Source organism: Chenopodium album, chromosome 25, assembly GCF_948465745.1.
Source record: "Chenopodium album chromosome 25, dcCheAlbu1.1, whole genome shotgun sequence".
NCBI classification, from domain to species: Eukaryota; Viridiplantae; Streptophyta; class Magnoliopsida; order Caryophyllales; family Amaranthaceae; genus Chenopodium; species Chenopodium album.
In genome coordinates this window covers 975487-997313 of record NC_137858.1, presented here as the reverse complement: position 1 = coordinate 997313, position 21827 = coordinate 975487, and the positions used below count along the sequence as shown (strand labels likewise).

Below are 21827 nucleotides of genomic sequence, written 5' to 3'. Positions count from 1 at the left end.
TTTTGGGGGGCCCTGTTCCGTGTATGAGAAAAAACATGTCTAAAGACGACCCTGCATATAAAGCAAAAAATGTTATACATAGCACTTAAAAAGCTAAAAGAGGAAAATTTTAGTTAAATATCTTCATTAATTACACGGATTTGAGTATGATTGTCATGCATTTCTAAACTAACATACCAAACAAGAAAAGATATTTAATGCTTATTTATAGCATTACCCAACATTTTTTTTTTTAAGAAAACAGAGCAATTCATTCATTAATTACCCACAAGTAATCTGCACATCTCTACTTCTTTTTATTTCTTTTTTTTTTCAAAAGATGAACACTTTCTGATAGCTTCCTTTTTTTTTTCTTTTAACTTGGTTATTACAAAGGAATATAGAAAAATTAGAAACGTTACATTCAACCAATTTTAACAAGGGGAGAAAAAATATTATGATGTTTTTAAAAATATACGTAACAATTATAAATATAGGTACACTAATTTTCAAAATTGTTTAGGCTAAAGAAGAATTCCACCTATCAATCAACAGAAGGCATTTAAACCTTCGTATTTTGAAGCCTCCTATATTTCGCTTGGGAAAATCAATTTGTCAAATTGCAAAAGATTCATCCCCTCATTATTACAAAATTGTACACGACTGCCACAAGTACTCTGAGCTCCTAGAGCCATGACTCCCTTGCTCCTTTATGTCAAAACAACTGTGAACTCAGAAGATGCTAGTGGAAGTAAAATCACAGCATTCAATCAATTAACTTGAGCCCAAATAAGAAAAAACCATAAACTAAAAATCAAATCTACAGCATCATTGACTCTGGGTTTTCGATGTAGCCTTTAAACGCTTTTAGCCACTCTGCACCCATGGCACCTACATAAAGCGAGTAACAACAGATTAACATTCAATTTTCATGGCGTGCATAATGTTTACTGAAATGCATTGCAAATGTTACTCACCATCAATGACACGGTGATCACAGCTAAGTGTAACGGACATGAAGGAGCCAAATTTGAATTGGTTAACACCATCATCCGCAGGTATAACTCTCTTTTGAGCTGCACAAGTACAAAGCAGATTATTAGTAATTTATCGCTTGAGTTGACGTCTACTATGAATATTTGCTATGCCAACACTTGTATGTATATATGAGCATGTATAATTGTGTACCAGAGCCAACTGCAAGAATGGCTGCCTGAGGAGGATTAATAATTGCGCAGAATTGTTTGATTCCAAAAGGTCCTCCCAAGTTTGACACAGTAAAAGTGCCGCCCTACAATAAAAATATAAATATTAAAGAAAAAATTAAATGAGAACACCCACGAGGCCATGATTATAATAAAATTAAGTTTTACTCCGTAAGTTGTTTTTACCTCATATTGTTCAGGTTTCAGGCTATTATCCCTTGCTTTTTGGGCCAAAAATTTAACTTCTTCAGAAATTTTGGATAAACCTTTCTTGTCAGCATCCTGCCAACAAAAAAAAATCCAGTTAGCATTAGCTTTCAATGATGGTTCCTAAAGTAGAAGTAGGAGTCATCATATACCCGGACAACTGGAACATATAAACCATTCTCAGTTTGCACTGCTACATTGATGTTCACATTGTGATACCTGAACAAAACAAAGAATACAATTAATTCGAATCTATAACAAAGAGGAATGCACCAAAATGAAATCGACATATTAACACAGTACTCACTGGCGAATATAGTCGTTGTTCCAAGAGCTATTGCATGCAGGAACTTTCTTCAATGCCAGAGCAGCAGCCTACACAGTACACAGGAAGAGATACATTTATATTACATCTAATAAATTCGAAATTAATATGCACCCAAAATTGCATTAAAGTTGACAAGAACTCCAACTAGTTGCAGCATGCAGTGTCAAATAGTAAAAACCAACATGAAACAACTCCCATCTTATCACAGAACAAGTGGACAACAACCCTGGTTTGCTTTCAATTTGAGATATACATATAACAAGTGAATTCAGAAAACCAAATTCATCACCTTCGAAACCACTCACAATCTTGACAACGTTTGATAGAAATACTACCACCATCAAGTCGTCAACATTTCAACTCTTTTCAATGAACCAAAACACTAGTCATGTATCGATATAAACAAAAGTACATAAAATTGGATAATTCTACATGGCGATTGGATGAGAACGTAAAAAAGCCTAGCGGGAGTATATGCATGAGCCACTTATAAGATCTTAGTCAAGGTGCTGCACAAAACAAACAAGATACTAAAAGGACAAGGGCACGTGTACACTAAGGGTACATGGAACATTATATTTCCTCTATTAATTGAATTTCCAAAATCTTTCCTGGCTAGATTTTTGTTCAAATTCAAATGTATTTGTGAACAATTAGAATTGTTGAGAATGGAATATTCCATGTACACCTAGTGTGAATATAATATAGTCCCTAAAATACACAACTATAATTTAGTAATAGAATAATTGGCATCCAAAACAAAATTTACAAGTACATTAATAGCACAAGATAAAGATATTGGCATCTGAGAATATATAGTGCAAATACCTTGATTACAAGATCATTAACAGAAATCCTCTTCCCTCCAGAAGCTTCTTGTAATGAATTCAATTGGCTTCGCAATCTGAAGGTCGTCAAAGAGCACAATTAAGACAATTAAACAAGATTTTGAAACTGAGAGAGAGATAGAGAGGAGAAAGAGAAAGCCAATCAATTACTTACTCCATAAGTTTGTCCACACAAGTATCTACTGTCAGATAATAATGAGGAATGGTCTGCTTTGACATTAATAAGCGTGCAGCTGTGACCTATCATGTTGACAAATAAAATGTAAGCCAAAGCAGCTCACTTAGTGAGCATATTAAATGACTTTTCCCCATCATCTATAAAAGTTTCATAATACCATGGCCATAGAATCGGATTAAGAACTGAAGATATTCTGGAATTAAAAACAGATGCCTGTGAGGCAAAGAGGTGAGAAAAATACTTGCCTTTCTTATCTGAGAATGAGGAATATCTGAGAAGTCCATTCCAGCTCCTTCAGCAGCCTTGGGTACAGAAGCTTGCGGTTCCTTGCCCCGAGATGCTATACAAAAGCAATAGGCAAGTGTGAGCCAAGTGTAAGGTAGGATTGTGCTGAAAAGACCTCTAGGGTTATATTCACATCATCACATGAGAAACTCTATATAAAATTTATTCACTAAGTATAGGTTATAATAAATTATACCATAGGCAACAAATTGTATTGAAATCCAATGAGTTCACAATAGAAAATTTAAAATCAATAAACTTATAGACTTTTTAAAAACTTTCTTGGAATTTTCTGTGGTATAAAGTGGTATGAAAATTGACCCAAAAAAAGCTACTTAATAAATAAATCATCACAGGACTAAGAGTACGTAATAAAAATTAATTAAAACACAGAGAATTATAGACACAAATAATGCAGAGTGAAATCATCGAAAGAAAATATAAAAGAAAACAATGCAAATTACCCAAGTAATCTTCAATGTCAGCTTTGATAATGTTTCCATCAGGACCTGTTCCCTTTATGCTTGACAAAGAAACCTTTATTGCACAGAACAAAATCAAGGGACACAAGTTAGAATCATAGCAAATGTCCCAGCGAAATAACTAGGAAACCTGGAACAAATTTCTAACGAATTACCCACATTGTGGTCTTCAGCCAATTTCCTTGCAAGGGGACTAGCAAATATGCGATCCCCTCCAGTTGATTTTTGACTAGATGGAGCATTCTTCTCCTTGGGTACAGCAGGAGGAGTCTGAGCTGTTTTTTGTTCAGAAGCTTCAGGTTCAGATGGTTTCTCGGGTTCAGGAACAGCAGTTTCTGTTTTGGAGGGTGTGTAATCTTTGAACTTCTCAATATCTGCCTCATCTTCTACGGTGATAGCAATCACCTAGTATGAAATCAAGATAACCAAAAGTCAGAGTTTCAGAGATAATAGAACACCAATTACGTTGACAGAAAAAGGTTTTAAAGATAAGATTCTGCCAGCAAAACAATACTGTAAATTTAATGAAATACAGAAAACAACAATTCAATCCCTAATGTAAGTTTCAAGAATCTGACAATATCGCATCATAATTCTCTTAGCTACAGGATATAATTACTCCATGTTTGGGTTTGCTCTCAAAGAAGAATACTTGATAAGGAGAAATACTAGAAGAGAAATGATATATTGCTTAAGAATTACTAATGCTAGTGTGAACAGAAATTAAAAATGCATGAAAACCCTGCAGTCCAGAAGTTTTGCTTGGCATCATCCTAAAATTATTATCTTTAGTCTTTAAAAGATTAAAGACTGCATGTCATTTGCATTGAGTCATGAGGTGATTACTATCACAGTATCACTTTAACAGTTTAAAACTGTAAACCTCAAAGTGACAGTACAGAACTATACACATTGTAGCACAAACACAGTAGATACCTATCAGATGATGCATCAAGTGACAGTGACACAACCCACCATCAACAACCAGCAATACTGTAAATCTGGAATTGAGAAAAAAATATTTTCCTAACTTTTGCTAAACAAGTGCTTGCAATTGGATCTAATTTAATAAATACAAAAGTATCACCACACTTCGCCTTTTTACAAGAGACTTATAGCAATGATGCTAGAAACTAAACTGGCATCTCTATCTATTCTGATGGAGCCTAAGGCAGTAAGGCTGCAACAAAATATTTTTGTTACTCTATAAAGCAAAGCCCTTCCTTGGGTGAGTAATTTTGATTTGATTAACCTTCCCTCAAATTTTAATATGAACTATAAACTCCAAAAACTGTGAGGGTAGCAACACTAGACATTGAATACAACATTCTTTTATTACAATCTTTTTTTTTTTTGACGGGAACATTCTTTTATTACAATCTTACTTGACACGTATGTTACATCTCGTCTGTTCTGATGAAACTTGTGGCTGCTGCAAAACAGTTTATACTGGATAAGATAAAATTCTATGGAAAATAATTACAAATGTATATCACCATGCCAATATTCTTACAAACGAAATCCCAAGGCCACCTTATTATTAACTCACTAAGAGTTCACCCCAGAACTAATCACATATCCTTCATAATGCTCTCTACAAGTCAACCCACCATACCAAGAAAATCCTATAAAACAATGAAAAATTAAGACACAAATAACACTGTATGAGTGTATATGCTGAACAAAATCTTCATAGTAACTCGACAATAAAGAAAGTAAGAAAAATCTCCCCTGCCCCCAGATAAGTAAGAAGAAATATTTAGATGTATCCAACATTGATACACAGCATGCAGGATGAATGTGTGCTGGACCAGCACATTCAAAATTACTGGCCACTTTGTTCCACATTTAGGTGGGGTTATAACACCGAAGGAACTGAGTACAGGGAGATTAAAAGTGGGGAGGGGTGTGTGTGTGTTTGTGGGGGGGGGGGGGGGGGGGGGTAGCGCTTTAGGATATAATTTCAAGGAATTAAGGGTATATTATAAACAGCAAAACTAGATAAACAAAAGTAGCCTTCCGTCCACTACAATAGTAATTTCCATGCTATTGCAAATAGTGTTAAAATTGAAACTAATCAAATAACTTAACAAAAAAGATACTTCGTATAACTATATTTTATACACCCCAATCATATAATTGACTTAAATTGGCCCTATATCAGCTTGAAAAAGCCCAAAAATGTACAGCAAGTTCTATATCTTCAGAGGGAAAAGATATGTGTGTGAAACAGAACATGGAAGGCTCAACTAGGTAACCTTCCCCAAATAAGATTATTAACAAGTTGCATTAAGAGTAGTTACTTTAAGCAATCAGTTCCACATCCGGAATCAAATGCTTGAAATTCTAAGGGAGAAGATAAACAAACCATGCAACTGCTCTCAACTCTTTCCACGGAATTCAAGTCAAACTCCAAATCAAAGCATGATAATAAAAATCAGCCAACTCAGTACCTCGCCAACTTTAATTCCTTGTGCGCCATCTCCTTTAACTATCTGGGCAATATAACCATCCTCCATACTTTCCATCTCAACTGTCGCTTTATCCTTTCAAGATTGAAAACAAAAGCATAAGTATCTTGGGAAGATTAAGGAAACCTTGAAAGAAGCAAAATACGTACTGTTTCGACTTCACAGATTACATCACCAGGAGATACTTTATCTCCTACTTTCTTCACCCATCTAGCAATATTCCCCTGGAATTCCATTATACCATTAAAATCAGTTCATCAAGTCAAGTAAGTCCAGCATGTAAAAAGAGGTGTAAATCACATACCTCTTCCATAGTAGGAGAAAGAGATGGCATGCCGATTTCTTGATGAGGTGGCAGATCTGAAAAACACAGGAGTTGAAAGAATATCATACTTTAGTAATAATTTACTAAAAAACTCACTCTGGGGAATTAAAAGTTGACCAGAATGTGAATGAGATATGAACAAGTAATAATATACCCTTGAACCCTTCTGTCCACAATTCTTTCATGAGTGACTACAACAACCTAATAACAGAATGAACATTACAACATCTTCTGCCTTGTCTATTAGTTTAATAAAGAACATTGTGCTATTAAATAATGCATGTCCAATAGACTTGCTTAAAATGAGTCAAGCTGATACACTAACTGCTAACAAGAGTATGAATTAATAGCTAAGATAAGTACGGGCGGTAATTCTTGTTGTACAGCTATCAAATTTTGGCTGTTAGAAGCTAAAGTTTGCACAAAGTCGATCTGTAAAAAGACTTCAAGATATCCGAACACCCAAATAAGGACAAATCATCAATCTTCATATGCCAACAGAAGACACCAACCAAGCTCAACAGACCACTAATTCAACAACACATATGTAACAAGCTTAACTGAATTGGCAGATAGAATATTAGATGCTTCGTTAATATGTAGAGAACTAGAGATGCAATTACAACAAAGAAGAGGAAATAAATACCTGCACTTGATGAAAAATTCCTTTTTGAGTGCAGCTGCAAACTGGAGATTCAAACAACCAAAAAAGAGAGAATAATCAAATGTGGAAGAAATAGCTGCAGTCCAAAATTTTAAAAGTACCCCAACTGATTATGCAATAGCAGCCCTTCTTCTACAAAGAAAGAAGAGTGGTCAACAGAAGTTCAGGAACTAGAGGCAAACCTGGATCCTCGGGACAGGACTTCATTAGATCTCATCTTTAGAGTCATGCTTGAAATACTTCTAGTGAAGACTCCGGTTGCTGGTGCCTATACATCACACACAGAAATTAAACAAAAAAAACCATATTTGGCTATTAAAGTATGCAAAGACCCACAAGAAACAAGAAATATCCACTAACCATAGCTGCAGGCTTTGAAACCCTAGGAAACTGGCTGGAATTGCCTTTACCGGAACTCCATCCAGTTAAAGAGCTACAAGTTCCATCCCCTTTCTGATAATTCCAGCCAGACTGATGAATCTTCAAAGCATCTGGTATAAAGATAACTCACATTCAAACCCAAATATACAAGATAAATCTAGGTTTGGCATTACGAGTTCCTAACCACAGAAAGCCAGCTCAAGGAATGGAAAAAAAATTAAGAAAACAATATATCAACAATATTGAAGTCTCAGATTCACCACTACATTTTCAAACACAAAACCTGGTTTTCAATGTTAGTTTAAAGGGTTTCATATACAATCAAGCATGTTACAAGCTTACAACAACTAACACAACAACTCTGTATGCAAAGTTATAATAATTGACAAGCAACAATTCAAAGATCAATAATTAATTAATCACAAAATAAAATAAAAAAGAAATTGGCAAGACCATGAACATTAAACACCAATGAAAAACACTAGAAAAATATTAATGAGTACAAGATATATAAACAGGTTTCAACTATTACTCCATGGCAAACAAAAAGGAAATCCAATTCAGAGATTATCAAGAAACACCTTCTACATTTTTTGAGGATGAGCGAACGTCATGAGTGAACTGACGAACCAATTTGGCAGGCACACGGTGCACCGACTTGGAAGCAATCTTGGACTGTCAGTAAAGTGAAAAACAAAAGACAGAACAGTTAACATGAAAATGTTTAGAGCGTCCTACTCATAATAAAATCATCATAAATATGCCAGTTATAATCATATAACATTGTTTTCCTGACATTAGCAATTAGATAACATTCATCAGCTCGTCTTTCGGTGTATGGTTAAACTCTTTAAAGCTCACAAGCACATACCAATACAAATTTGTATGTTTCGCAATTACCAGCTTATAACAAATCTATAACTTTATCAAATACAATACCTCCTAAATACTTGATTATATGTATATTGTATAGATTAATCAAAATTTCACACAGCAAGCATCCAATTACACATAAATTACGGAATTAAATTCAATTAAAATTGAAAAATTAACAGATGACAATTAAAAACCTTTGATTCAGGCAGCACAAATTATTCAAAATTTCTTTTTTATTTTATTACTCGAAATGTGAACAAAGGATTCCAGAAAAACAGATTATTAATAACGAACATCGAGCATAAAATTCAACAAATTACAAATAAACCTATATTCGACTAACATATATTATCTAGATTATGCTTTAGATTATTGACAAAAATACACTGAAAACCCTAAATTACATAAAATCAAATTCGAGGATTATAAAACACATCAAGAAGAAATTGAAATGAAGAAATCAATCCTATGAAAGCGAATCATATTCCAAAAATCGATCAAAATTTGGCAGAAAAAGCAACTGATCTAGAGATAAAAGCGATCAAAATTACCAGCATTGAGGAGAGAGAAAATTAAGCTGATGCTTAATTCGACGACTGTGGAGAAAGAAGATCTCCAGCAAGCACAACGAGAGAAAATGAAAGAGTTGAATGTCAAAGGCTAATTCAGGTGACAAGAAATAATGAAATAGGGTTGGTTTTTTTTTTTTTTAGTTTCTTAAAATGAGATGAAGTAGCGTCGTTTGATTCGAACAAGTTCTCGTGCTTTTTAGGACTTTTCTACGAGTATTTGTTTTAATAAGATACAAAAATCTTTATTAATATTTAATTTTTATTGAATGACATGTAATATGGTAATAGCTTAGTAGCTAGCACGTTGGAGTTTAAACTTGAGATCATGAGTTTGAATGTATTTATATTTATAATAATAAAAACAATAATTTTTAAGAACATAGCTCACCGATGCAAATAAGTTTCTACGTCTTTCTATGCTATTATCTTTATGTTAATTGAACATACATGTATCTAACACTGCTTATGCTTGAGAAAAGTTGCAAATCAATGTATAGTAGTAGCCTTGTAGGTAATTAAAAAAAGGTTTAATTTCGTAAATTTAAATGGAGCTTGTTTTGAGCTATTGTTCAATCTTTGCTAATGTTGATTAAATCAATGTTTAATCAACACTTACATGGATGTCAAAGATGTCATTTGCCTTTAATATCTGCAAAACAATCCTCTGACGAGTTTTGCAGCAGAACACTTCTCCTGTAAACAGCTTCCTCTGCTGCCTCCACTGATCTCCTCAACAACAAAATATTCCTTCCCCAAACAGATCAACAAGGACAGTATATCTCTATTATACTTCTCTTTTGCATACTTGTCAAAACTTGTTTTCAGAATGTGTTCTATGAAATCAGTTGTATAAAATTCACTGTGGTCAGGACTAACAGCGGAAAAGTAGAATGTTTTCTGGCAGTCTCAGTTTGTTGATCTTATATTGTGTTGAAGTACAACAGTTGTTGAAAGAATGTTCATCTCCTAGTGGATATTTCAGACAACAAATTGACTTACAAGAGTATGTTTTGGTGATCGGACATCCTTAAATAGTATATGTGCAATGTTAAAAAGGAGAGAGGATACAATGTAGGAATTAAAACTACAGAAGTACAGGGTAGAAACTAGAAACCCACAAAAGACACTATGAACTTCAGCAGATAGTATAAGCTACTACTGAGCGTCTGAGCAGTACATTCCTTGCGTTAACATATTTTTATCCTTGGCAAAGCATGAACATGGAGACCTCCATCAATGTGAAGTGTAAGCATTGTTCTATAAGTAACCTTTCTACTCTCATCCCCCAACTTAAATCGGAAGAATCGAAGAAGTGCAATGGAGACAATCTTCATTTGTCTGTAAGCAAAGTCTTTTCCTAGACAAATCCGAGGACCAGCCTGCCAATGTCAAAATTTACACATAATGTTAATATTACATACTCATATGTCCTATCAGAGAATCAAGATATGCAATTATAACTTCTGTTTGGTACTTTGGTTGTAATAGTCAACATTATTGATTCAATCTGAACAACTTGTGTGTTTGTTCTGGATGGAAGGTTATAAGATCAGAGCACTTACATGAAATGCTATGAATTTGAAGGGTGATTCTTGTTGGAAAACTCCATTCTGATCAAGCCATCGTTCAGGGCGAAACTCCTCTGCATCATCTCCCCAAATGTAAGTCATCCTTCCCATAGTATAGGCCAAGTAGTTTACGGTTTCTCCCTTATTCACCTTAAAACCATCTGGAAGTACATCATCTTCTCGCGCTGTCCTCCCATCCTACCATTATGATAAGTTTGCATGCCATCAAACTAGAGAAGCTGAGTGTATCAGAAATTACTGCACAAAGCTTAACACCTTATCTACGTAGGGCACATCTTATTCCATGATGTCTTCTAATTTTGCAAATTAAATTAGTCATTGAGCTCAAATACTTGAATCTACAAAGGGTGTGCACAGTATTTAACTAATGATTAACCTAAAAAATATCCAAAATAAGTCTATAATTACATGTAATATATAGTCAAAATGGTAAAGGAAAGTTAAGGAAATTAACAATAAAAATCACCCGAATCAAGTGTGGTCTAATATTTTGGAACAGATGAAATAATGAATTCAAAGAAATTTTGAAATTTCAATACATAAAAGAGATATATGGAAATTACCACAGGAACTCCTGGATAAAGCCTCAGGGTCTCTGTAAGTGCAGCATGAAGATAATGCATCTTTTCTAGTATATCATCACTAATTTGATCCACGAAGTCATCGATATTGAAATCATTGTCTGTTCCAGCAACATAATCATTCACTTCTTGGAAAATCTTTTCTTGTATTAATGGGTTCTTACAAAGCATGTACAGAAACCATGAGATTGTATTTGCAGTTGTGTCTTTGCCAGCAATCATAAAATTCAGAATAATGTCCCTCAGATATTGATCAGTCATTTGATCTGGATCTTTCTTGCTTGCTTCTAGAAATCTATATAGTATATCTTCCTTCACATTCTGCAATAACGCAAAAACAATATCGTTATACAATCAATCATATTATGTTCAACTATATTTCATCATGAATTTGACATAAAGAATGCTCACAGAATCTTGTTGATCAGCCAGTTGTTTCTTCTTTGTGGTGATTACTCCATTAACAAATGCGTCAATGACTTTGATGTTTTTCTTAAGCATAGCCTCAGAACTGATGTTAAGGGCTCGCTTAAGCTTCCAAAACGGATCAATATATCGCCAATACACAAATGCATTAGCATCATCAAAGGCCTTCATAAATTCAATTCCTTCCTTGCTTGATCCTTCAAGGCAGTTCAAGTCAACCCCAAAACCAACTTTGAATATTGAATCTAATGTACATCTCATTAACATGTCCTGCAGAATTTTGAAGTGTTACAAACACGAAGTTATGAACTTGCTGAATCATATACTTTAATCCTAATAACTAAACTGTACTACTACATCAAGCATAAAATCTGTTTTACATCAAGGAAAAACTTTGAGTTTTTATTTGCTGCTACAGCAACATCACTTCAGCATCATTACAAGAGGTCATATTGTACTAGGCATAATAAAATGGAAAATCATTGCTCAAAGTAATTGTCAAAATTTGGAAAATGATACTATACACAATAGAAAACGAGAATCTGTCAGTGAAAATCAAGCATTCAACTTGTAAAAACCAATTTACTCAACATAAAAACAACTTTGATCACAAAATATTGGGTTTAATCAATAATTAAGCAGTTCAGTTGTATTCAGGTGAAGATAACAACTCCTTTAGCTCTTATTATGCGTAGTAATAAATCAAAATACAACCTAAAGACAGTGGATTATTGAGCAAAAATATTGGCATCAATTCTACTCCTTTTAACAATCTAATAAGAATCAATATTAGCAATTTAACACTTACATGGATGTCGAAAATGTTATTTGCTTTTGATATCTGCGAAATAATCCTGACAAGTTTTGCAGCACTTCTACGGAAAACAGCACAACTGAAATCTCTGAGGACCCTGGTTGAGAACTCGACACTCGACAGCTTCCTCTGCTGCCTCCACTTATCTCCATCAACAGCAAAGATTCCTTCCCCAAACAGATCTCCAAGTATATCTCCGTCATGATCACCTTTTGTGTACTTGTCAAATTTTGCTCTAAGAATATGTTCGATGTTTCTGACATCTGTTGTGTAAATTTCACTCTGATCAGGTGTTAGAATGCGGAAGGTGGGATGTTTTCTGGCAGTTTCAGTAAAATAGTCATATAATGTGTTGAAGTGAAACAATTCATTGAAGACTGTCCCTCCCACAGGAGGATAATTTGGATTGCCAATCGACTTCCCGGAGTATACTTTCAAAATTATAGCAAGAACAAAAACTAAAATCAAGAAAAGAGCAGATGTTATGAAGTGAAAGGCGGCTAAGAAAAGATCCATGTTTGTTTTGGTTGACGTTGTGCCAAAACCAACTATACTATGTTGATAATGATAATGAAGAACAAAGTGGGTATGTTCTAAATTTCAATCGTTCAAATTTAAAGACCAATCTAAACCGTTCATTTATTTGTAATATTGTGAGGTACAAATCTTTGAATCTTTCCGTAATTTATTTATGACTGACTGGTTTATTAATGTCAAGAATGTCATTTTCAATAGAAGTCAATGCAAAATGGAGATACAGACGTAATAAAGCAAACTGAACAACTCCACTGAAAACTATGATTAAACTTGGTTTAACAATACTAGTACTCCATTAAACCATGGGCCCTAATAAACAACTTTTAAGCAACCAGCAAAAGTGTTGAATCCAACCAAAAAGATGTATAACACCAGTCACCAGGACCCAGGAACGACGACAAGCGAAAGCAAAAACAGCATACAGTTACGAATAAGAATGTAGCATGCTATCTAAGTACATTGAGTCAATAGAGAGTAGTTAGAGTACAATTTATGTGCTTGAACATCAAATTCATCGTCAAGAACATGATCTGAAACTCCATCAAAGCTCTAGCTGACGGTCACCAAGTGCAGCTGCATGAGTCAGCAATCAACAAAAAATGTGACAATCTCACAGAATAAGCTTTTTATCATGCTTCATCACAACTTGGCGTAAATTAGGAAAAAGGATTACCTTAATACTTGCAAATGGCTTCGACAGGGCACCCCTGCACTATATATCATCACATACATCGTCACTTGCTTTATTAATTGATCATATGCATACTGGGTTATGACATCGAAATTATGATGACTTCCTTAGTATTCAAGGGTTTTTTTTTTTTCCTCAAACCTTCATTGCTATAAAGCAGAAGGAACAAATTTAGCTGTTAAAAGATAATACAGAAAGGGTGACTGAATTCGAATTACACTTTCTTACAAATAACATTAGCGTCTAATTAAGTCCTCTACAAATTTCATCCTCTCTAAATAAGCACTAGACCTAATAATCAACATAATCAACAAGCTTAATCCTACATCTCACAATTGTGCTTCACTTGACGGTATCCAACTAACTGGCTGTTGGGCTTCAATGGTCGGAGGTGGTCCGTACAATGGTGCCGTTTCATTCATTGTGGGTTCAGCTATGCTAAATGGTACAACAGGGGGGACCATAGTTGATACAGTAATATTCTCTGTTTCAGGCACAGATGTACTAGGTTGGACTTGGACAGTCGAATTCACATATGTAGTTTCCATTGGAGGTTCTTCGGGATTTGGAGATGGAGATGGAGATGCAGTAAAACTCATTGTTGATAGATGTTCGAGATGTTGCAATGCAGCCAACGCATCAGATCCATCCTCATTAGGTACAAAGGGCCTAAGCACAACTACAGCATCTTTGATTGTTGCTTGCTGCAAACAAATTACGACAAGGTTTAACATGTAGGTCAAAAAAGGGACAGTTCCAAATATAACAGAAGATGAGAATATACATATGACTTACCATGTTTTCAACCTTCTTCATCAACTCTTCATTTGCTGCCACTTGCTCAGACGTTTGCTTCCCCACAGGTGAAGCATTCTGAAGGTTAAAATTAGTCAGCATGAGAAATTTTAAAGATCACATCACATGCACATTAAGCAAGATAAGGTTTGTGCAACGAATTAGTGTTTTAGTAAGACAGCAAGAAAGCTATTTCAAGAGTAGCAACAACACACCCGAGTGCAGCATGTAATATAAGAGCAGAAATATGTTGCCTAGTCAGTTGATACTTGACGTCAAATCCAATTTTGCCTACATACTCTCAACTCTCATAACCATATTCCCATGACATCAACATTGTCTCTTTAATTGCCATCTATCTTGCTTTGAATTACTGTTTTGTGTTGGGTATCACATGTAGGATCCTCCGACACCCCGTAAGCAAAAACTAAATTAAGAGCTTTTAGAAACAGTTGTATCTTTCAAAAAGTTCATCAAATGTTCATTTACTAGGCTTTAGTAAGTAATCTGACCTTTTATCCCCAAATTTGTTAGGGGGAATATCCTAGATTCTAAGAAACCAATCTTGTCTCAAAAGATTTACAGAACATAGAATGATAAAATGTAAAATAAATCTTTTAATATGAAAGTTACAAAACAATCTTCACGAATAAAGGAGCTACTTTAGACCCAAGCTGACAAATTAAACCTCCATCCCTTTTAATAGCATGCCTATCCAGAATAAAAGATGAAGTAGAATGCATCTTGATTTTAAAGTTAAAAATTACCTAGATATTATACCTCAAACCAAATTACCAAAGAATACATCTCCTGCTATAAGTTACAAATTCTCAGTCTAACCTCTCAACCCACCGGCCTCCTCACTTTCCTGTTCTCCTATTTAACAGGGTTGGACTGTCTTCATATGTTTGTATAAACATCTATTCAACTCTTAAAAAAAAAAAATTCAATGCCTGCAATCTGACAAAAACCGAACTCAAATGGCTCTCAATTTACCCCAAATATAGTATTCTTGTACCAATAAATATGATTGCAAAGTAACAGTAGCATAAGAAGGGAGATTTATGTGGTGGTGGTGGTGGTGGTGGTGGTGGGGGGGGGGGGGGGGGGGGGGGGGGGAAGGCAGGGCTTGTGTAAAATGAAGCTAGCCTTCCATCAGCGTCATATAGAAGACTAGCAGCAATATTACTTCCCATGGTAGCATAAAAACTGATACATTTCAGATAATTAGTCAGTCCATTGACTGGTGCAAATCACTACACTAATGCACTAACTTAGAGCAACCTTTACAATAGCCTATATACAAATCACTGCCTCGCTACTGCAACCTACTTGGATTCACAGGCGATTATGACCATTACTACATTGGAGTATGCTTTCCATGATACTCACAATGGACTAATGGAGTATGCTTCCACAATAATGCTCACAGCAGAACATCTAATGATTCTAATCAAAATTTCTCAGGAAATCCTTATAACAGTTACAAACTTATAACTTCAAAGCCTTACCCCTAGCTGCTGAGAATGGGCCAATCTTTAAGGGATGGAGGGAGTAATGTAAATATAAAATTTTGACTCCCCATTAAAACTCAACTCAAAATTCTTGATTAATTTAACTAATAAAAGAGTCCTACACTCCTACCCAATAAATTAAATATATACAATTTCATGCAATATTAATTAATTAAATTTGTATTCAGATAATAAATTAATAATATGACAAATACTACAAATAAAGATAGTCAAACAACAACATTGATAATTAGAAAACAAATCCAATTTTATCTACATTTAAGAACAAACAAGAACCCAAATTAAAGACTTTAAATTTGATAATAACTATAGCAAAGAAAGGCAAGAAAATCTTATAAAGATAAGATAGTCAAACAAGCTAAACAGCACTCATTTTCTTTCTCCTCTCAAAACTCAGTGAATGGACTCAACAGAACACATCAGCACTTTACTATTCCAATATTCCTCAACAAACTAATTTCCAATTATGCCCCTCCAACAGTCCAACATCCATATTTAAACATTCAAATTATATAAGATGACAATTAACTCAAAGGTGCCAAAATTCAAATTCAAACAAACTCAAACTTTAAGAGGGAAAAAGGTCACAGCACTAATACCTTCCTAGGCCTGCCACGAGGCTTGCCAGTATACTTCCTCGCTGGTTTCGGTGGGGCCACATTCGGCACACTCCCCCTAGGCGGCCTACCACGCCTCTTCCCGCCAGCAACACCGCCACCGGGAGCCACTCCCGCTTGCCTAGGCGGGCGTCCACGCGGCCTCTTCCCAACCGGCTTCGCAACAGGGGCTAATGGACTCCTTCTAGGCCTACCCCTAGGCTTACCACTCCCTACAGCAGCAATTCCGGGGGCAGCAGCCCCCTTTGCCTTAGGCGGTCGCCCTGGCCGCTTCTTCGGAACCCCGGAAACTGTACCATTCACCGGAACAATCGCCAATTCTTGCTTAGCAGGCTGGAATTCACCTTGTGCCTGATAAATCGGCTGCTGTGCCGGCTTATTCTTGAAAGGGCGGCCCCGCCTCTTAATAGGCTGTCCATTGTTCAAACCAACAACTGGTGGTACTGGTGGAGCATCATAAACAGGCTGAACAAACGGCACCTCCGCAACAGCCGGCTGCTGCTGTTGCTGCTGCCTCGGCGGCCTACCTCGAGGCCTTTTACCAGTGGAAGCCCCATTACCAACTCCAACCGCAGGAGCCGGAGATGGGCCTACAGGACCCGGACTGGGCTGGCCCAAAGGCTTAGCCTTTGGCGGGCGACCCGGCTTCCTTTTTGGAGTCATCGAATCTTGTGATTGAGGATTCAATTGCGATGGCGGAGCAGATCTAAGAGGAACAGCAGCAGCAGCAGCAGCAGCAGCAACAACAGGGAGTTGATAAGAATTCTTAATCATAACGAGTTGACCAGAATTCTTCAACCGCTTCAAGTGATGAGTCAACAAGGCCGAGTGAGTTGGAGGAAGATTGGTATAAACTCGGTCAATATACTTTGCTATTGCTCTCTTGCTTGATCCTCCTGCTTTCCCTTGTGAACTGTCCCACATTATTGCTGCTGTTATCATCTGCATAAATTATTAATTACCCATTAAAATTAAATAAATACCCATAAAAATTAATTAAATACCCATAAAAATTAATTGAAACCCCAAAATTAAAAATTAAGAACTTAGAATTAATTTGGGATCTAGAATTAAAATTAAACCTCGGCGTAAGAAGGGTGAGTTGGGGGGAGTTGGGGTTGAGTTGGAGTTGGGTTTGCGACGGCGGAAGGCTGAGCATCGGCGGAATTCACGGCGAACGGCGGCGGAAGACCGCCTACTTGCTGGTGCTGCTCCATGGAAGAGGAGAGAGAAGGAAAGAGAGATTTTCGGGACCCCGAAAATTGGGGTTTTCTTTATGTATTTGTATGATTTTCTGGGTATTTTCTTGAAAGTGAAAAATGAAAATGAAAATGAAAATGGAAAATTAAAATTAAGGAGAGAGAAAGAGATAAAATAGGGTTTTTGGAGAAGGATTGGATTTGTGTAATAGAAAAGGGGTTTTTTATTTTTTATTTATTTTTAATTTTAATGTTTTTTTTATCTGTATAAATCTACAGTTGTATATATATGATGTTTATTTACTTTCTTGTTTGGATCTGAAAATTTTGATCGGACCGTTAGAAATGCTTTTCTAGTGATAGGAACCAAATAGATGACGTGGCTTTATTTTTGAAGGAGGTAAAAAAAAAAAACTAAAAATATCTATGAAGGGTTTTTCACTTTTTCATGAGGAAATGAACTTAATGGATTAGGGTAGGTGAATCAACCCAATAATATCCTTCCAAAAAAAATCTACCAAATAGTAATATAGGTTTTTGAAAAAAAAAATTAGGATGTTTAATAAGAAAGATAATTTTTAGGCAATAATTTGGAAAGAAAAATAAATAAATTCAAATCATTAAGATAGAAAGAAAATTAATTGCTTCAAAAAGAAAAAAGAAAGAAAATTAATTTTTAAGTTATAAATTAAAAAAATAAAAAATGAATGTGCCATAAATATTGTACATTTATTACAAAATTGTCCTTAAATTACCAAAAGTTACATTTGGACTATGAGGTCTATGACAATATGAACCTACCAAGGTTATCTCTAACAATCGAGAGGCCTTGTGTAAATTTCACAATTGGGCCCTAATTCACGAAAAATAGATTAATAGTCTTACAAATGCATCCAAATGGAACAATGTTACTCCCTCCGTCCCCAAATGATAGTCCCTTATGGCTTATTTTTAGTCCCAAACTGATAGTCTCATTTGCTTTTTTCAAGTACCATTAATATCATTTTTTTATCAAAATTCCCTCCAATTGTAACAATATTTGTGCAAATTTAACTTTCTCATGTAAATTTTATTTTTCAATGTACTTTCTCTCTCTACTATTTTACATACCCAATGTAAATTTATCTTTTCAATGTAATTTTACTACGGAGTACTTTTATTTAAGTTTCTTAATTCCCGTGATTTTTGCCCATAAGGGACTATCATTTGGGGAAGGAGGGAGTATGATTTATGAAATTAAAAAATAAAAATAATAATTTTTTAAAAAATCAACTAATTTACTTTGCAAGACTACAACTATTAGTATTTCATATTCTATACTTTAAATGGTGATAAGGGTTAAGCGTTAAGTCGTTAAAAGAGTAAGTTCATCTAAAAAATAAAGAGAGGTTACGAGCAATTGAGCAAACAAAGAAAATTAAAGTGCACTACAACTTTACAAGATTCGACTTAGCAACTAATATTATGAATTGCAATAATTTGGCCCTTAGGCCAATAAAAATGTGAGCATGAACCATTGTGCATTTGTGCTTGGTTAGTTTTTCTATTTGATAGATAGGTTAACCCTTACATGCTATGAAGTAGTAAAATGTTAATAATGGTATAATGCTATACTTTTGGGCCATTTTAATTTGATTATCCTAATTTATCTCTCTACTTATACATAAAAATTCTATTAGCTAGATTTAGAATATGCTACAAAAACAAAATTTTTAGTTCACCATTTTTACATTAATTTACAAAGTACTCCGTAATAACTTTTGAAATTTCATCACAAAATATTTTATAAGATAAATTATTGACATTATTTGGCATAAAAAATTAAAAAGGCAATAGATAAACATATTATGACAATCTTTTTACAATTATTATTGTAATTGATTTTCATGTGATTTGTTGCTCAATATAACTTATATAAGTATTATGGTGTAAGATTCTAGTCCATAGGTCAGAACGATTACAAGTATAAAAGGTGTACAATTGACCATATCAATGCACATCACTCCCATACCATCTTTTCTTTTTCTTGAACAAAAACTTCAGTCATCCATTCTTACTAGGCCTACAAATCTACAATGGCATCTTCACAATACATAGCTCCAATGTTGTTACTCTTACTCCTCGTGAATTCTTCAGGTAATTTATTTACTTATTTTTTTTTTTATTTATATATTTTGTCTTAATTAGGTTTTTAAAATCTACTTTACAAATTATTATATCATTCAATTTGATTGACGTATTATGAGATAAATCTTGTACAATGAGTCTCAAAGATCATTTTATATATCTTATTGTAAGAAAAGTACACCATCATATATCTCCTTGAACCATACATTATACTGGTTGTTATGTTCAAAACAGGTATCTTAGCAAGATCATTAAGTTCAACTGATGAATTATCGCAATGTAAGCCTAGTAAAGCTCGTCCGGGATATAAACTTATTGAATGTTTTGCCGATGGATCTATATGTGACCCGAATGTGTGCCAAGAACATGCCGAACGACTTTACAATACTGCAGAGGGGATTTGCGAAAGTAAAACATGTTGTTGCTCCTATTATACAAAATGATCATAAAAAGATTGGAATCACGTGTCATGTAATTCATGTTGACTCGATGTTATAAAATAATATCTTTCTTAAGCGATTATGTACTTTTATTTTGATTAATTTTCTAAGTTTTACGAAAAAAGTTATGTTATAACACTATATGCCAATCTTGTTTTAGAATAAGTTATTAATTTATAAGGAGTATTATTGTTAAGAAAAAGTTTTAAAAAACACGGTATTGTTGATTTGATAGTTATTGTGGAAGATTTAAACATTCATAACTTAAAATTAGGCAAAAAATTATATAATTTTTTTTTAAAAAAATATGAAATTAATATTAACCATGCTTGCAAAATTCTTGATTTGAAAACTATAATATTATTACTCACAGTGTTCTAAAATCAATATGTTTCATGCCGGTTTTTTTTTTAAAAAAAAAAAATTGAAGTCCGTAATAAATAATTTTGTTTATTCTATAACCCAAAAAAGAAAATGGTTTGTGCTATATCAAATTTAAATTTCAATATTTATTCAAAATATATATATATATATATATATATATATATTTAAGTTTCAATACAATAAATAAATTCCAAATCTGCTATAAATAATTTGATTTAATCTAATTCAATTTTTTTATTTACTTCCTATAAACGAAAATATGAGTTTATTTAGGAGAAAGATTTTTTTTGCAAAGGATACCAATAAGTTGGTTAAACTTAGCAACTCCAAAAGAAAGTTGCTAAGTTTAAATTCTTAACTTTGAATCTCATTTGACAAAAAGTGTGGGCCCTTATCAATTTTTAATATATTTTGTAATCTATTTATTTATTTTTATTTATTTATTTATTTATTTTTTTTGAAAACCTTATAATATGGATTTGATGAGCCATAAATTGAAAGTCATATTAATATACGAGTACTTTAGAGAGTTTCACCATTGAAAATTAGACTTCACATGAGTTACTAAATTAAGAAGTGGGTTGGTATCACCATTGCAGGTAAAAAAAAAACTCATTTTGTATTCAAAGTTGAGTCTCGCATTATACTCTCGGAGTCTCGGGTGAGCAAATAACGAACAGTGCGTCTCGTGTACGGCTGGGCACACCATGTGGCCACTTGTAAAAGAACAAAGGAATCCCTCTAACACTGACCCGGTAATTCCTAAAATACTGATGAATTAATCCCTACTCTCTAGGTAACCCTTGTAAAACTGACCAATAACCTTTGTAAAATTGAACGAGTAATCCCCTATGACACTGACAAAGTAACCATCGCAATCGATGGTTATGTGGCTGACTTTGTGAGTACAAGCAAGGAAATACTCCAACGATCATACGGAGTACGAATAAATATTGTAGGATCGCGTATCTTTCCTTTTGCTTCATTTTCTGCAATATCACTGTTTAATTTAATTGACCTTTCTTCTTTATCAAAAATTTCCGATCATCAAATCCGCCATTTTTATTTCTGTCTTTACTACTCTTCTTCTTCTTCCTTACGATGAACTTCTGCAACAATCTCCATCTCCAGTTGGTAAGCACTTCTCCCCTCTCTCAATCTCTCTTAATCGTATAGTTTAATTAATTTATATTTCTCCTTTATTAATTCAGTCTTTTTTACACAAATTTCGCAATTACAATTCACAATTTCGTTCCGAAAAACCCTAATTTTGCACTGAACTTGTTGTAAT

The 21827-nt window shown here is 34.2% G+C and overlaps 4 protein-coding genes across 5 annotated transcripts in view; 1 reads left to right on the top strand and 3 right to left on the bottom strand.

Moving 5' to 3' along the window:
* The window catches only part of LOC145614265 (uncharacterized), a 99200-nt gene that overhangs the window by 70141 nt on the left and 7232 nt on the right, over positions 1 to 21827 (top strand). For both annotated transcript variants that reach the window (XM_081669286.1, XM_081669287.1), the window contains exon 2: positions 21575 to 21670. The gene's annotated coding sequence lies outside the window, so the exon portion shown is untranslated. The remainder of the gene's footprint in view (positions 1 to 21574; positions 21671 to 21827) is intronic.
* LOC145614443 (dihydrolipoyllysine-residue acetyltransferase component 2 of pyruvate dehydrogenase complex, mitochondrial-like) lies at positions 541 to 8939 on the bottom strand. Its single transcript, XM_081669501.1, has 19 exons — positions 8781 to 8939; positions 7935 to 8028; positions 7333 to 7463; positions 7155 to 7240; positions 6955 to 6995; positions 6288 to 6343; positions 6133 to 6207; positions 5966 to 6058; positions 3672 to 3917; positions 3495 to 3567; positions 2991 to 3085; positions 2722 to 2807; positions 2548 to 2623; positions 1699 to 1766; positions 1544 to 1610; positions 1371 to 1466; positions 1168 to 1270; positions 957 to 1055; positions 541 to 870 (listed from the first exon to the last, which is right to left on the bottom strand). Exons 1-19 carry the CDS (start codon positions 8784 to 8786, stop codon positions 800 to 802), a joined length of 1662 nt encoding a protein of 553 aa, XP_081525627.1. The 5' UTR covers positions 8787 to 8939; the 3' UTR covers positions 541 to 799.
* On the bottom strand, positions 9647 to 12751 carry LOC145614619 (cytochrome P450 704C1-like). Its single transcript, XM_081669683.1, has 5 exons — positions 12206 to 12751; positions 11383 to 11667; positions 10954 to 11292; positions 10364 to 10567; positions 9647 to 10180 (listed from the first exon to the last, which is right to left on the bottom strand). The coding sequence occupies exons 1-5, from the start codon at positions 12725 to 12727 to the stop codon at positions 9989 to 9991; spliced, it is 1542 nt and encodes a 513-aa protein (XP_081525809.1). The 5' UTR covers positions 12728 to 12751; the 3' UTR covers positions 9647 to 9988.
* LOC145615436 (uncharacterized) lies at positions 13533 to 17802 on the bottom strand. The gene is made up of 4 exons (XM_081670508.1): positions 17469 to 17802; positions 16369 to 17328; positions 14235 to 14312; positions 13533 to 14143 (listed from the first exon to the last, which is right to left on the bottom strand). Exons 1-4 carry the CDS (start codon positions 17601 to 17603, stop codon positions 13769 to 13771), a joined length of 1548 nt encoding a protein of 515 aa, XP_081526634.1. The 5' UTR covers positions 17604 to 17802; the 3' UTR covers positions 13533 to 13768.

What these genes read in the sequence shown, in the direction of transcription:
- LOC145615436 (XM_081670508.1), bottom strand. Translation starts at nt 17,603, where the DNA reads ATGGAGCAGCACCAGCAAGTAGGCGGTCTTCCGCCGCCGTTCGCCGTG. An exon ending in CTCGTGGCAGGCCTAGGAAG is followed by an intron (nt 14,313 to 16,368) that starts GTATTAGTGCTG and finishes TTTAACCTTCAG; the next exon opens with AATGCTTCACCTGTGGGGAA. An exon ending in TGAAGAAGGTTGAAAACATG is followed by an intron (nt 14,144 to 14,234) that starts GTAAGTCATATG and finishes ATTTGTTTGCAG; the next exon opens with CAAGCAACAATCAAAGATGC.
- LOC145614443 (XM_081669501.1), bottom strand. An exon ending in TTTCAAAGCCTGCAGCTATG is followed by an intron (nt 7,241 to 7,332) that starts GTTAGTGGATAT and finishes TGTGATGTATAG; the next exon opens with GCACCAGCAACCGGAGTCTT. An exon ending in CATTCTTGCAGTTGGCTCTG is followed by an intron (nt 1,056 to 1,167) that starts GTACACAATTAT and finishes GTACTTGTGCAG; the next exon opens with CTCAAAAGAGAGTTATACCT.
- LOC145614619 (XM_081669683.1), bottom strand. Translation starts at nt 12,727, where the DNA reads ATGGATCTTTTCTTAGCCGCCTTTCACTTCATAACATCTGCTCTTTTC. An exon ending in TTTATCCAGGAGTTCCTGTG is followed by an intron (nt 10,568 to 10,953) that starts GTAATTTCCATA and finishes TCATAATGGTAG; the next exon opens with GATGGGAGGACAGCGCGAGA. An exon ending in TCAAATTCATAGCATTTCAT is followed by an intron (nt 10,181 to 10,363) that starts GTAAGTGCTCTG and finishes TGACATTGGCAG; the next exon opens with GCTGGTCCTCGGATTTGTCT.